At 43.8% G+C, this 15,648-nt stretch overlaps 2 protein-coding genes across 2 annotated transcripts; both read left to right on the top strand.

The window, feature by feature from the left end:
• The first annotated feature begins 3,592 nt into the window (after window positions 1–3,592).
• On the top strand, window positions 3,593–6,512 carry LOC138634794 (tubulin alpha chain-like). Its single transcript, XM_069721950.1, has 4 exons — window positions 3,593–3,701; window positions 4,594–4,816; window positions 4,924–5,072; window positions 5,170–6,512. The coding sequence occupies exons 1-4, from the start codon at window positions 3,699–3,701 to the stop codon at window positions 6,148–6,150; spliced, it is 1,356 nt and encodes a 451-aa protein (XP_069578051.1). The 5' UTR covers window positions 3,593–3,698; the 3' UTR covers window positions 6,151–6,512.
• A 1,440-nt stretch (window positions 6,513–7,952) lies between these two features.
• LOC138634793 (tubulin alpha chain-like) lies at window positions 7,953–11,234 on the top strand. The gene is made up of 4 exons (XM_069721948.1): window positions 7,953–8,057; window positions 9,509–9,731; window positions 9,839–9,987; window positions 10,085–11,234. The coding sequence occupies exons 1-4, from the start codon at window positions 8,055–8,057 to the stop codon at window positions 11,063–11,065; spliced, it is 1,356 nt and encodes a 451-aa protein (XP_069578049.1). The 5' UTR covers window positions 7,953–8,054; the 3' UTR covers window positions 11,066–11,234.
• The last annotated feature ends 4,414 nt before the right edge of the window (window positions 11,235–15,648 follow it).

The following is a 15,648-nucleotide window of genomic DNA, read 5'->3' on the forward strand; positions in this document are numbered from 1 at the left end:
TCAGATGTATCGTCTCATGACACCGGATGTATGTGACACGTTTTGTGAGGTTTCAAGCATCCTTTGACCTTAACCATCAACTTCCTGTGTTACGGCGAGACATCAAACTTTGCCGCATCATCACGGCGATGCCCAATGACAAAGTCGAACAAATGTCTCAATATATCATCAACTACATGTTTAGGTTATTGTGACCCGACTTTACGTCGTGTCATTTCCAGTGGCCAATAGGGGGCGCTATGACTATGAGCGAATATTCCCCCACAGGGGTCTTCAGGGCGGGGCTGTTATCACACCTGTGATGTTTGGAGAAGGTCGGTCCATGTACATAAGATTTAAAGCAACTCGTAGTTCCATGGCGAGATGCTCAAAATGGCCGCCTATGTACGGGCACACGCATCGACAAAAATGAATTATTTTGCTAAGATTTAATCCCAAATATTTTATCTATCCATAGAAACTAAATTCAAGTCGGTGCGACAAAATCCCTCGGAGGAGTTCGACAAAGTACAACGTGTAAGAATCGCCCAAAATGGCGACTAAATTCAAAATGGTGGACTTCCTGTCCAGTTGACGTAACGGTGCAATGTAACTTTTTAGTGCGTCTAGGTGTGATACACGTGTCCACTGGGTTTGGTGAATTTAGGTAAATGTGGCTGCCGGGGCATCTCTGTAGGGGGCGCTCTCGAGCCGTTTGGCTACGCCCATTCGCGACTCCACTAGAATACGAAATTCTTTCGCCGGGAGACAAATGTGTTTCCACTTTCATGATTTTTTTAATATGATGAAGCTTCCAAAAAGGAAAATCACTTTACGTAAGAATAAGAACGTCAAACGTCTTAACGTGTAAGAACATTTTTACGAAAAACAATAGGGCTTCGCACCTTCGGTGCTCGGGCCCTAATAAAATGTGTCCATCAGTTATCTCGGTGTTGTTAGCTAAAGTCACTCCTTCTTCTTAGTTTTCTGGAGGTCCATCTGAAAATAATCCCTCATTCATTAGAAAAGAAGATTCAAGAAGACCTGTTTTTGGGGGCGTGTCTGTTTGATTGACAGGCCTGTGGTGCAGTCAGGTTACAGCTATCGGTGGGCGGGACGTAGTATCGTCAGGTTTCCGATCAGTTCAGTCGTCCAAATATGGTCACTTCCTGTTCCAAACCGCTCCAAATTAGCAAGATAGTGACGGACAGAATCTGAACTCGAGGCTTCATAACGTTCACAAACCATCTGGTGACGTCACTGTTGGTTTCCGCTTGGTTGTTAATCATCTAAATATTTAACAAAAAATTTCTAACAGTGACGTCACCAAGCGTAACCCATTGGTTCATGTACTCCCATTTTGAAGCATCAAGTTGGCATCTTGGTTTTTTTAGCCAGAAGTGACCATATTTGGACGATCTGGGGAGGAGCGAAGGTCTACAGAGACACTATGTTAGAAGTTGGCACTTTTTGATTGGGAGTCTATGGAGTCCGAGGTTTTTTGGAGACAGCCCTTAGGGGCAGTCGGTGGTATTGCACTTCATGGCACTTCTGCATTGACTCTACCTTTCAGACCCCAAAGCTGTGTTCATTTTTTTGTGCAGTCTGTTGATAGCACATTATGTCCGACATAGCACAATGCTAATGTTAGCTTGATGCAGCTGGATTCGTAATACTCAGTTTTTGATTTTAGCGAGCTAAATACATGGAGTTTAAAAAAATGGCTGCAGAGTACAAAAAAATTACGAAATTAACAACGAATGGACCTGACAAGTCAGACGAACCTTTCAATGCAAAATGGAAGTCGGGGTCCTCCTTTGGGCTTCAGAGATGTCAATGTAGTTCTTTGATTTCAAAGCTGTAGCCTTATGTTGTTATTAGCCTTTCTGAGGCTGTTGCATGTTTGAATTATATTTTATTGAAAAAAATTTGTTGGTATCTGGAGAGGGAAGTTGTTGATGGGAAACTTGGTCTGGACAGTTTAAAAACCTCTGATATAAACTCAGTTAAATGACATACAGTAGAGATGACATGATGCCCAATGTGATTTGACAAAAAGTGGCAATAAAGAGTTGCTGATTCAACATTTGCTTTGGCTGCAGGTGCTATAAATACCAGCTTCTGTCATGTCTGAATCTCAAAATCTCAGCTATTTAAAGAAGCCCTGCATTCAAAGAAGCATCATTTCTGCCTCTGGGACAACGGTTGCCAGAGAGCTACTTAAGTTGTTAGCAACCAAGGTGGCTAACTGTCTGTCAGTAGGCTCATGCAGAACAATTTATGGTCTTTCTAACTGCAAGTTTTAATAGAAGACAGACACTGACAGTTCCCAAACACGTCTCCAGAAAGATGCATCTTGTCGACAGCATCAACGGGGCCACACCCCATCATGCTCATGGCATGTTTTTGTCATCAGTCTGATAAGAGGACACTTGCATTTCGATGCACTTGTGTGTGATCTTTAGAAGCAGGATTTATATACAGTCTACGGACGCAACACATAAGGGCGAATGATTTTTGGGGAGAGACCCTCCCCCCACCCCCACTCACCACCCCCAGAGGCAGCTGCAGTGCTGCCCCATTAATGCTGCCATTTAAGCTGGGTCACGTGACCACCAGATAAAGGCGGTCTGTGTGGATACTAGGGCTGTATCCAGGCAACTCCTTCATTCATTTCCTAGCAACCGTTAATTCTTGGGAGGGGGAAGGGGGGTGAGGGGTTGGGCGCCTGTAGTGGCCTACATGTCCCTCATGTATATGACAGGGCAGTATGACCTCTTTTATCTGAAGAGGATTAAGAAAATAAAGACAAAAGACTGGAGATAAAAATGCTGCTCATTAAAAAAAACTACACATCCATCATGGAAATGACTGTTTGTAAATAATATTATGACAGGAGGTTGGCAAGGACACTTGGTCAGAGCAGAGATTAATCAAAAATAAATCCCAATGGTAAAAATGTATGGGGCCTTTTTGGTAACACAATTTAACCAGAATCAGGTTTTTAAAATACTTTTCTCATTAACTTTAGATGCATATTTGTTGATTTGGCGCTGGTTGAAGGCACAGTTTAACTCTGATAAAAGGAAGGTTTGAAGTTCATATCAATGGTTATTAATTAAGGGTCAACATTTGGAAAAAGATGAGTTGGCTGATTTTCTGACTGATGTACTAACAAGTGTTCAGACATGAATCCCATTATGTATGGGGCCTGATTAGATCCACCAAAAAAAAACAAGTTTATATTTAGTTCTTAAGTGCTGAATATTATAGTCTGTTTTTACATTTTATTACAAGTCTTTCAACCTGTTATGCTATCATTAGCTTTGAAGGTGTAAAAGCGCATCTTGGGCCTGTCTGACTGGTACCAGCATGTTGGTAATTACGCTGCATTTTCCTCACTATTAAACGCCATGCTTGCAGCAGCAGCAGCAGCACAATAACGGGATGGATGTTGGGTGGGGTCTGGGAGGCGGGGTTTGCAGCGACAGAACCGCTCGTTCAATAGAAAGCCGCGGATGACTTCAGAACGTCAGACTGACAGGGAATTGACGAATAGGAGCGCAACAGCCACCGGCGCCGGTGCATCACCGGCATATATACCGCTGTTCAACTTCATGTGCGCCATTATCTCTTACATCGACCCCATAACCGTCGAACTGTAAGACCGGTGGTCGTGGAGCTCCGTTCACCCTCTAGCGCGACTACAACACAGCAAAATGGTAAGAACTTTCAAAAAGCTTCGTTAAATAGTCACATTTAGGGTCTGACCTTAAATGTGTGTGTGTGGGGGGGGGGGGGGGGGGGGTGATAGCTTTTAATGAAAAGTGGGAATAAGAGTGTTATAAAACAACACTGAAGCTCCATATTATATATCACTAATATAAAGTGGGGTTATCTGCTGGGTTTTGGGGAGATGCTCTGGTGCGGATCGGACGGGACGTGGTGGGCAGGCTGAACAAAAGAGGTCTTCAGAGGTGGATAGAATGAATAATGAAGGCTCCGGTCCAACCGCCGAGTCTGCGGGTTGTTTTTGGTTTGTCTGCCTCGCCATCACTTCTCGTGACCAGACTGACAGGATGCGCATGAGCTGTCACGAGCTTTAAAATGTCCCACACCCAAAGAAACCCCATCCTGGCGAGCCATTAAAAATTCATGCTCGTAATAGACACTGGTCCCCCGAGAGCTGCGCAGAGAGCACTGCCTTCTGCTGTTGTAGGTGAACATACTCCTTATCTTACATTTTCTATGAGAGATTAAAAGTTTTCTGCGGTTAAAAGTGCACGTTTTCACACATTTCGACAGTTCATACGTCATCTGTTGCCTGAGTGAAGGTCTCGTCGCATAGCAACGGAACACAACGCAGTGCGCCAGAAACAAATAGAGAAGATTCGACCATCGGTGACACTAACTATTGATTACTTTTTCACAAAGTGAATCTAAATAAAACTAGTAAATTGAAAACTTATTTATTTATTTTTTTCAATTTTAGCTTAACAGCTTATTCAATCACTGTTTTTTAGTGTAAAATTACAGTTTTCTTTTTTGAAAATCAATGCACACACCTGAGTGATATCTCTTTTATCTTTTTTTTTTGTTTTTTGTTCTCTACAGCGTGAGTGTATCTCCATCCACGTCGGTCAGGCCGGTGTCCAGATTGGCAATGCCTGCTGGGAGCTTTACTGCCTGGAACACGGGATCCAGCCGGACGGACAGATGCCCAGCGACAAGACCATCGGAGGAGGAGACGACTCCTTCAACACCTTCTTCAGCGAGACCGGAGCTGGAAAACACGTCCCCAGAGCTGTTTTTGTGGACCTGGAGCCCACCGTCATCGGTAAGTGTCATCTCTTCTGGCTGAACTTTCATTTGAGTAAATTAAAGTGAAATATTTTGAATATCAGTGACCAACATCTAATTCAAAGCCTGTTTTCGTCTCCTCAGATGAGGTGCGCTCTGGGACCTACCGCCAGCTGTTCCACCCTGAGCAGCTGATCACAGGCAAGGAGGATGCTGCCAACAACTACGCCCGCGGACACTACACCATCGGCAAGGAGATCATCGACCTGGTTCTGGACAGGATCCGTAAACTAGTGGGTGACTTATCAGGATGACTAGCTGTCGCTCTACAATATTAAGTTGAACTACTGTGTCTCACATGAGGTTTCTGTGTCTCCCTCCTGTCCTCAGGCTGACCAGTGCACCGGTCTTCAGGGCTTCCTGGTTTTCCACAGCTTCGGCGGCGGCACCGGCTCCGGTTTCACCTCCCTGCTGATGGAGCGTCTGTCCGTCGACTACGGCAAGAAGTCCAAGCTGGAGTTCTCCATCTACCCGGCTCCCCAGGTGTCCACCGCCGTGGTGGAGCCCTACAACGCTATCCTGACCACCCACACCACCCTCGAGCACTCCGACTGCGCCTTCATGGTAGATAACGAGGCCATCTACGACATCTGCCGTAGGAACCTGGACATCGAGCGTCCCTCCTACACCAACCTGAACAGGCTGATCGGTCAGATCGTGTCCTCCATCACTGCGTCCCTTCGTTTCGACGGCGCCCTCAATGTTGATCTGACAGAGTTCCAGACCAACTTGGTGCCCTATCCCCGTATCCACTTCCCTCTGGCCACCTACGCCCCCGTCATCTCTGCTGAGAAAGCTTACCACGAGCAGCTCTCAGTGTCTGAGATCACCAACGCCTGCTTCGAGCCGGCCAATCAGATGGTGAAATGTGACCCTCGCCACGGCAAGTACATGGCCTGCTGCCTCTTGTACCGTGGAGACGTGGTGCCCAAAGACGTCAACGCAGCCATCGCCACCATCAAAACCAAGCGCTCCATCCAGTTTGTGGACTGGTGCCCCACCGGTTTCAAGGTGGGCATCAACTACCAGCCGCCCACCGTAGTTCCCGGTGGAGACCTGGCGAAGGTCCAGAGGGCCGTGTGCATGCTGAGCAACACCACCGCTATAGCAGAGGCTTGGGCTCGGCTCGACCACAAGTTCGATCTGATGTACGCCAAGCGGGCCTTCGTTCACTGGTACGTAGGTGAGGGGATGGAGGAGGGCGAGTTCTCTGAGGCCAGAGAGGACATGGCCGCTCTGGAGAAGGATTACGAGGAGGTTGGAGTCGACTCTGTCGAGGGCGAGGGAGAGGAGGAAGGAGAGGAGTATTAAAAAGGGACCTTGAGGCACTAAACGGGGAATCATCAGTTCCAAACGTTGAATACATTCCAAACAGAAATGTCTGTCTATTAATTACCAGTTTGGGTGTTAAGAAAATATAACTCCAAATAATTTAGAACATTAGAACGTGAAACTCGTGTAATATGAAGGGAAAAAGACAGTGTATCACCAGGTTTGTAGGTTGGGGTTTATTGTTCTGACGTTGAGGAAGAGGGTTAAAAGGGATCACAGCACTAATTAAACGAAGAGAATTGCTTTAACTTTCTCCTGAAGGCATTCCAAAAATAACTGTTTGTCTATGAAATATCTGAAAATGTTTGGCTCTGTTCTAAATACATTTACTCTAACATGAATTTTGTCTGTCTTGTTCATTCTCTCTTTTTTGTTTCGTTTCTTTTAAGAATGAAAAACATCTGTCGTGATAACAATCTACATTCATCATATGAGCTACTCTTTCCCTCACTAGTTTTTTTTCAGTTTGTAGTCATTTTATTTACTTTACATTCACAAACATTCAGATCTGGTCCAGGGGCCCTTGGACTCTGGTGTGGGGTACTTGAGGGTACCATGTTTCCAAATTTCTGTAAAAAAAGATATTGACATTTGGATTGGTCTGAAAGGATAAGAAGCAGAATATCTGTAAAAAAAAAAACCAAAAATATTTAACACAATCACCTACAGCTTTATTACCATGTTCTAATAAAGCTATCTTATAGTCAAAGTTTCTTAAGCCCAAATCTGCACGGCCCAGTTAACCTCCCGGTGGGCAAGAATTCGTTGTCGGTGCGCTGCTGACCCTCATAATAAAAAAATTTCTCCAGACATCTTCAAGTTCTGCAGAGCGGAAATAATTAGTTGTCTAACCGGCACATAAAGGCTCACTCAACACCTCTAAATTTCATTGTTTTTATCATTGTTTACAGAAAAAAAAAAAAAAGGCCTCGTAATGGTACAGAAGCTGCTTGTAATAGGTGAGCATTTACCTGTTTCCAGTGTTTTTGTTCACCTTTTTGACTGGTGAGACAAAAACAACTTGAATATCTTAATTTGGGTTTAGGGCAATAATAATGTTTTCTTTTCAAGGATTATTTAAAAAGATAATTGTGTTATTTCCAGCTAATGAAAATAATATTGGGTGTAGCCCTGCAGTTCTTCTATGATACTAGTCTGCCGCAGTTTCCTTTATGTAAATACCGTATAAAAAAAATGAAGCAGTTTGATGAGAAACTTTACAACAAATGAGCTCAATATAAACTAAAACTTGATTTTAATGTGGAGTTAAAACAAAACTGGGACCACAAGATGAAGGATAGAGGTGCAGACATAGTTAATGTACTTCAGTGCTGAAAATTTTCCACACATTAGCTTGTAATCAATTTATGTAGACCCAAATGATACTGGGTAAAGTGGGACGTTTGGTCCGGCCTAGGCAGTTGTCTGCTTTAATGGTAATCCAATCTTACAAGCATGACTGTACATTACAAAAACCCTTTTCTACATTGATTTAAGGTTTTATTTTTCTCTTTTTCTATCATTATTTCTTGACCACGTATATTTATCTGCTCTGCATCTCATATTGCGGCATTTATACTCAAGGTACTTTTGATGCTGCTTGTAAAACTGGGATTTTCCTGCTCTGATAACGTTCGAAATGTCTGCTGTGAAAAAAAGGCCTCTTCTTTACGGAAGATGACAGATAGTGTTAAACCAATAGGAGAAGAGCTCGTGTGCGTCCCAGCCAATCGGATACAGCTCCCCTTTATCCGTCCAAGACGAGTATAAAACACCCCGCCCGGTGACGCTCAGCAGCTTCTTACACAGGACTCATTGACAGTCGGTCGTGAAAGTAAAGTTTGTCTCCATCCGTGTCGTTTTATCTCCAAGTAAAAGCAAACATGGTGAGTAAACCAATTTGAATCTAAAATAACTCAAATGATAAACGTGAGGTTGATTTATTAGCACTAAGCAGACCTTGACGTAAATTGCCGAAATGTGAGCTTTGACGTTTATAGCTCGCTAATGTTCACCGAGAAGAGAATTTAAACGGCGAGTATAGTTTTGTAATGATTAAATGTGGGGAAGGGTTTCTGTCTCCCTGTGGAGACGAGAAGCGAAAAATGTCCTCGTCCCATAGACGAAATGACCGACAACTCACCTGTGTTAGACGTCGTGGGAATAATTGCAGACATTGAACGGCCGGCCGGCGAATAACAAAGAGCTTTTTGTCTGGCGGGATGTCGCTGGCCTCAGTTTGTAGTAATGAAGACAACTAAGCAGGTGAAGCAGGGACCGGACACCGCCCTCATGTTAGAGGTGGGACGGGGATTAGTTCGTGCTTTTGCCTGTAGTGTACGGGCTGTAGTCGCTTCTGTGCACCTCATCCTCACTGCCTCTGATGCAGCAGGTTGTCTGCCATCACTGTGCGGCTCGGTGGGTGCAGTGCGTCTATCTGGGCGCCGCCCTGGTCCCTGTAAGGGTCCCTGTAAGGGTCCGTGTTCGTCCGCCACAGGGGGGGGTGATGTCACCAGACCAGGGCGGGACAAGTTCAACACGCTTCCACGTTTGATCTATACATTCCTTTGTTTGGTTTATATACACGATGTACTTTTATATTATGTTGTAATTGGACAGTTTACCGAGAGCCCATTTAACGGCCACTAGTGGTGGCTAAGGGAACTCCCCCCCATTTGTTGAAATGGTTTTGACGACGCCACAGTTGGCTGATCTGCATTGATTGATTTAGGTCTTCGGTACTATGTACCATTCCTGTGCTCTAAAATGTGAACAGTCTATTTGTAGTCTGGGTTTTTGAGTCGTGGGTTGGTCCCCTGTGCTGAATTTTATTCTGGTGTTTAGAGCGATTGTAAAGACAATGATATTTCCCAGGTTTCTTTATTCATATATCTGTGTGTGTTATGAATATTCACTTGCCTTGCTGGACCAGATCTCATAAAAAATTTAAAAAAAAAAAAAAAAAGGTAGTGGCAGGTTTACATTTTAAAAATGAAATCCCTAATGACTAAACTTTATTACTACATCATTATTGGTACTTGTCAGATTAAGATAATTTTTCTGTCTTGATCATATTTAATGCATCATCGTTGATCATGCGTTAGCTTAAATAAATTGATTCAAACACTAAAATGTGGAACATATTGGAATTTATCAGGTGACTCGGTCATGAGGTTGTGATATCTGGTACTGGATAAAGTCTGTATTTCTACCGCATTCATTTGGACCGTAGGTTTTTAAATTGACCTACTCATTTAATAAGTAATCTGAAGTGTATGATTAATTGTAGTTAAAACGTTTTTGGTTAACATTAATACTAATTCTTGTTTTCCTGCAGCGTGAGTGTATCTCAGTGCACGTCGGTCAGGCCGGTGTCCAGATTGGCAATGCCTGCTGGGAGCTTTACTGCCTGGAACACGGGATCCAGCCGGACGGACAGATGCCCAGCGACAAGACCATCGGAGGAGGAGACGACTCCTTCAACACCTTCTTCAGCGAGACCGGAGCTGGAAAACACGTCCCCAGAGCTGTTTTTGTGGACCTGGAGCCCACCGTCATCGGTAAGTGTCATCTCTTCTGGCTGAACTTTCATTTGAGTAAATTAAAGTGAAATATTTTGAATATCAGTGACCAACATCTAATTCAAAGCCTGTTTTCGTCTCCTCAGATGAGGTGCGCTCTGGGACCTACCGCCAGCTGTTCCACCCTGAGCAGCTGATCACAGGCAAGGAGGATGCTGCCAACAACTACGCCCGCGGACACTACACCATCGGCAAGGAGATCATCGACCTGGTTCTGGACAGGATCCGTAAACTAGTGGGTGACTTATCAGGATGACTAGCTGTCGCTCTACAATATTAAGTTGAACTACTGTGTCTCACATGAGGTTTCTGTGTCTCCCTCCTGTCCTCAGGCTGACCAGTGCACCGGTCTTCAGGGCTTCCTGGTTTTCCACAGCTTCGGCGGCGGCACCGGCTCCGGTTTCACCTCCCTGCTGATGGAGCGTCTGTCCGTCGACTACGGCAAGAAGTCCAAGCTGGAGTTCTCCATCTACCCGGCTCCCCAGGTGTCCACCGCCGTGGTGGAGCCCTACAACGCTATCCTGACCACCCACACCACCCTCGAGCACTCCGACTGCGCCTTCATGGTAGATAACGAGGCCATCTACGACATCTGCCGTAGGAACCTGGACATCGAGCGTCCCTCCTACACCAACCTGAACAGGCTGATCAGTCAGATCGTGTCCTCCATCACTGCGTCCCTTCGTTTCGACGGCGCCCTCAATGTTGATCTGACAGAGTTCCAGACCAACTTGGTGCCCTATCCCCGTATCCACTTCCCTCTGGCCACCTACGCCCCCGTCATCTCTGCTGAGAAAGCTTACCACGAGCAGCTCACTGTATCCGAGATCACCAACGCCTGCTTCGAGCCGGCCAATCAGATGGTGAAATGTGACCCTCGCCACGGCAAGTACATGGCCTGCTGCCTCTTGTACCGTGGAGACGTGGTGCCCAAAGACGTCAACGCAGCCATCGCCACCATCAAAACCAAGCGCTCCATCCAGTTTGTGGACTGGTGCCCCACCGGTTTCAAGGTGGGCATCAACTACCAGCCGCCCACCGTAGTTCCCGGTGGAGACCTGGCGAAGGTCCAGAGGGCCGTGTGCATGCTGAGCAACACCACCGCTATAGCAGAGGCTTGGGCTCGGCTCGACCACAAGTTCGATCTGATGTACGCCAAGCGGGCCTTCGTTCACTGGTACGTAGGTGAGGGGATGGAGGAGGGCGAGTTCTCTGAGGCCAGAGAGGACATGGCCGCTCTGGAGAAGGATTACGAGGAGGTTGGAGTCGACTCTGTCGAGGGCGAGGGAGAGGAGGAAGGGGAGGAGTATTAAAAAGGGACCTTGAGGCACTAAACGGGGAATCATTTATTTCAATGTGTTCTTGAATGCATTCCAAACAGAAACGTTTGTGTATCGAATAAAGTATCAGTTTGGCTGTTCAGAATAAAACTTCTGAAAATGTCAAGTTTGGCTGTTCAAAATAAAGTCTCTGTGATGTGAAGATGTTTGTCTTTTTATGAACTGTTTGTCATGACAGTCTGAACTGATTTGTACACTTACGCAATACGCATTTAAATGTCGAAGGTTTACTGCATATACACATATGAAACATATTTTTGAAGTATTTACAATTGGTATTTCAGTTTGTTGTAGAAATGTTGATTAGGGGGCGCTAGTGAGCAAGTTATGGAGTAAGAATCAATCAATATAAAGTATACATGTTGGTAAACAACATTCATTGATAGATCTGATACAAAACCGAGGACGTTCCATCTGCAGGAGAGTCACTGTGTGACTGAAATACAAAATATAACACTGAGGAGCACTTTTTGGCCGGTGCATTTACACATACCCCTAACCCTAACTCACAACATCCATAGTACGCATGATGAAACAAAATGTATTGCTGTGTAATATTTATGTACATACTTTGATTATAAAACATCTAGGCCTACTCTTTGGAGGTGAAAGAGTTCTTAGGGCACAGCTCGGGTTAGGTTTTTAGAATCACAATGGCCCCCCCTGGTGGCCTCTCATCAGCAGTCCAGCAGTTTGGTATAGAGCAGGGGTGTCAAACTTGTTTTCACCCTGAGCCACATCAGCATTATGTTTGCCCTCAAAGGGCCGGTTGTAACTGTAAGACTGTATAAATGTAACTACTCCCTAACGTATTGTTAAATGACTGTCTCTGCATGCATTTATATAAATGTCAAAATATATGGAAGCACATTTCTCTGTTATTATAACATAAATCCTTTTAATGTAAGGTTAAGAAACCCACATTACTCTATCAAAGATCAAACTTTTAAAGTGAATAACACAAATATCATCAAACACAAGTTATTACATTAACTTTGTTCAAAGCTTTTTTTTGTCACAGTTGAGAGGGACAGAACTATGGTACAACAAATAATTGTGAGCTGCTAAGAACATGTGACAGATGTGGCATTTTACAAAAACAAATGCCTGCAGACAGACATGCAGAGACCGTACAACCAACTAATGAGAGATGGTTTTGATTGCAGTAAACATTTGGCTGTACACCTGCAAACAAACTGAATACATTGCTACACATTCAAAGTAATACATGTAATTAACTAAAAATGTGGTATGCATTGGAGCTGAGCAAGACATGCGGGGATGGACCGATCTGTAGCTGGTTCCTTAAGCCCTGAAATGAGCATCAGAATTATTTGAAAAATGTGGAGATTGCTGATTCCCTTTTTTTTTATGTTATTATATATATGTTTTGTTTTTGTTTGTTATTATTTATTTATTTTTTAATTATTATTGGTTTTTTTTAAGGAATATCTGGCAACCCATCCCTCTTCCCTAAACCTAACCAACCCCCCCCCCCATCCCTAACCCACTCCCCCTCCCTAAATCCAACCCATTGCTAACCCCAAAAATTTTAACCACTAACCCTATCCTGACCTTTGACCCTATCCCCAATCCCCTAAGGCCTAACCTTAACCACAGGATTTTAGAGAACAAAATTAAGAAATTTAAACATAGGCCAAACAACAACAAAAAAGAAAAAAACAGACTTAACAATACTTACCTGCACCTGGATTTTATTTTAATTTTATGATTCATTTTCTTAGAGGATTAAATTAAACTCATCTCAAATCCAAAGTTAAAATACAAACAGGATTGGAAAATTGAAAAAAAAGATACTTACCTGATATACTTACCTGCACCTGGATTTTATCTAAGTTTAATTTATTTGATTTAAAACACTAACATGATTGGCAAATTAAAAATAACATAGTTTCCTGAAAACACCTACCTGTACCTGGATTTAATTTTATTTAATTTATAACACTAACATGATTGGCATTTTAAATTAAAAAATACCTACTTACCTGAAATACTTACCTGCACCTGTATTATATTTAATTATTTCTATTTTTTTAGTGGACACAATTAAACTCACTTTGAATTTAAAGTTTAAATAACAACAAGATTGGCAAAAAAAAAAAAAAAATAATCAGTGCAGCACAGAAAAAGCCAAACCCTGAGGAAAAGGCCCAGTCTCTTGCAAAACCAAGGACTCCCTAAATCCCCCCTTTCCCCTCTTGTTTCCCCCATGCAAAATCACAGACCAACAGCGGGGAGGAGCTGGGCCCTCACAGCCAATGAGCTGTGCCATAGGGGTCCCCCCCTGCAAAGGGAGGGGCACAGTATAAAGAGCCAACAGCTGCAGGGCCTTGTCTCCTTCACTCACTTGTCTCCTTGCTCAAAGAAGACCACACAGCCTCACTTAGCAAGCAGACAAATTCCAGAGAGCAACATCACCACTTTACTTTGTGCCTTAGCCTGATGAATTCCTACTAGGGAATACATAAAACATGTGTCCTACAGGCACATAAAAGACAGACCACAAGCCCCTCTTTTTTTTGAACATACTTACCCGAATTTAAATTTAAAACAACTTTTTAAAAACAAAAAAAATACTTACCTTAAAATACTTACCTGAATTGGACTTCCTTCCTTGAACTTTATTTTTTGACCTTACTGACCTGGACTTTCCCCTTTAATTTAATTCCCCTTTAATTTAATTTTCTCTCCCCATCCACCATGAGCACAGCTCAATATAATTGGACCCTTGTCAGCCAACAGAGGGGACAACCCCCCCCCAACCCCCCCCTCCCCAGGCCACAGACAAATTACGGCCACCAGACTCACAGTAGGAGGGAGTGGGACTGGGCTGGGAGACTGGCCTGGAGGAAGGCCTGTGCTCCACCTCTCATCCACTCATTCGGATGGGGTGATCAGTTCACCTATCCTAACCCCCACGCTGTTTTACGGATTGCTACAGCACAAGACCTAACAGACCAGACATTGACAGACTGACCACGGGAAAATGGTGTCAGACATCTGGCCAGAAAAAAACATAGGTAAGCATTTTTAAAAACCTATACTAAAAATATAATAAAATGTATTTCAACCAAGAATAAGTACAATGTCATATGTGTGAAATTTAATGGCTGTGCTAGCATTTTGTTGGAGATAATGTTTACTTGAATTTAAAGATGCTGTAAATTAGAAATGAAAAATAAAACTGCAAGCAGTGATGTACGGGCCCTCGCACTCTGGCTCTCTGCCTCCCCGAAGCCTTCTCCCCGACGTGCAGCGCGTGAGGGACCGCATATACCCTCTTAAAGTTTCTATTTTTGTCTTGTTTCCTGTCTCCAGCAGGGGGCGGTGGCGATCCGTTTGGCCACGCCCACTCGCAAAACACATCAGATGTATCATCTCACCAGGCCGGATGTATGTGACACGTTTCGTGAGGTTTCAAGCATCCTTTGACCTTAAACATTGACAAAGTCGAACAAATGTCTCAATATATCATCAACTACATGTTTAGGTTATTGTGACCCGACTTTACGTCGTGTCATTTCCAGTGGCCAACAGGAGGCGCTATGACTATGAGCGAATATTCCCCCACAGGGGTCTTCAGGGCGGGGCTGTTATCACACCTGTGATGTTTGGAGAAGGTCGGTCCATGTACATAAGATTTAAAGCAACTCGTAGTTCCATGGCGAGATGCTCAAAATGGCCGCCTATTTACGGGCACACGCATCGACAAAAATGAATTATTTTGCTAAGATTTAATCCCAAATATTTTATCTATCCATAGAAACTAAATTCAAGTCGGTGCGACAAAATCCCTCGGAGGAGTTCGACAAAGTACAACGTGTAAGAATCGCCCAAAATGGCGACTAAATTCAAAATGGTGGACTTCCTGTCCAGTTGAAGTAACGGTGCAATGTAACTTTTTAGTGCGTCTGGGTGTGATACACGTGTCCACTGGATTTGGTGAATTTAGGTAAATGTGGCCGCTGGGGCATCTCTGTAGGGGGCGCTCTCGAGCCGTTTGGCCACGCCCATTCGCGACTCCACTAGAATACGAAATTCTTTCGCAGGGAGACAAATGTGTTTCCACTTTCATGATTTTTTTAATATGATGAAGCTTCCAAAAAGGAAAATCACTTTACGTAAGAATAAGAACGTCAAACGTCTTAACGTGTAAGAACATTTTTACGAAAAACAATAGGGCTTCGCACCTTTGGTGTTTTAAATATTCCTGATTCATGTGTGCATATTAGTGTGTCACAACCACAGAAGCTGACTTGCAGCTAAATGTAGGAGCATCAGATTAAGCCTTTAGGTTTGATAGTTATTGAAGCTGTCGCCCACAGATGACGAGGACCTTCATCACCTGGAAGACTTAGAGGATGAAGGAAAATGTTGAATTTTCTGTGACATGTGGGTTGGTAACCATAACTAAAATGTGAGATCCTCACCCTAACTGGTTTCTATTATTGCTCCTGTATGTATGCTGCTGTGGCGAAAAAATTTCCCCTCGGGGATTAATAAAGTATATACCTACCTACCTACCTACCTAACAG

Source organism: Brachyistius frenatus, unplaced genomic scaffold (genome assembly GCF_029030835.1).
Source record: "Brachyistius frenatus isolate BFR_SWC_R1_liver_20210118 unplaced genomic scaffold, ASM2903083v1 Contig_278, whole genome shotgun sequence".
In the NCBI taxonomy this organism is placed as follows: domain Eukaryota; kingdom Metazoa; phylum Chordata; class Actinopteri; family Embiotocidae; genus Brachyistius; species Brachyistius frenatus.

Coding starts and splice junctions, on each gene's coding strand:
- LOC138634793 (XM_069721948.1), top strand. Junction 9,732..9,838: donor CCTGGAGCCCACCGTCATCG/GTAAGTGTCATC, acceptor TCGTCTCCTCAG/ATGAGGTGCGCTCTGGGACC. Junction 9,988..10,084: donor TGGACAGGATCCGTAAACTA/GTGGGTGACTTA, acceptor TCCTGTCCTCAG/GCTGACCAGTGCACCGGTCT.
- LOC138634794 (XM_069721950.1), top strand. Junction 4,817..4,923: donor CCTGGAGCCCACCGTCATCG/GTAAGTGTCATC, acceptor TCGTCTCCTCAG/ATGAGGTGCGCTCTGGGACC. Junction 5,073..5,169: donor TGGACAGGATCCGTAAACTA/GTGGGTGACTTA, acceptor TCCTGTCCTCAG/GCTGACCAGTGCACCGGTCT.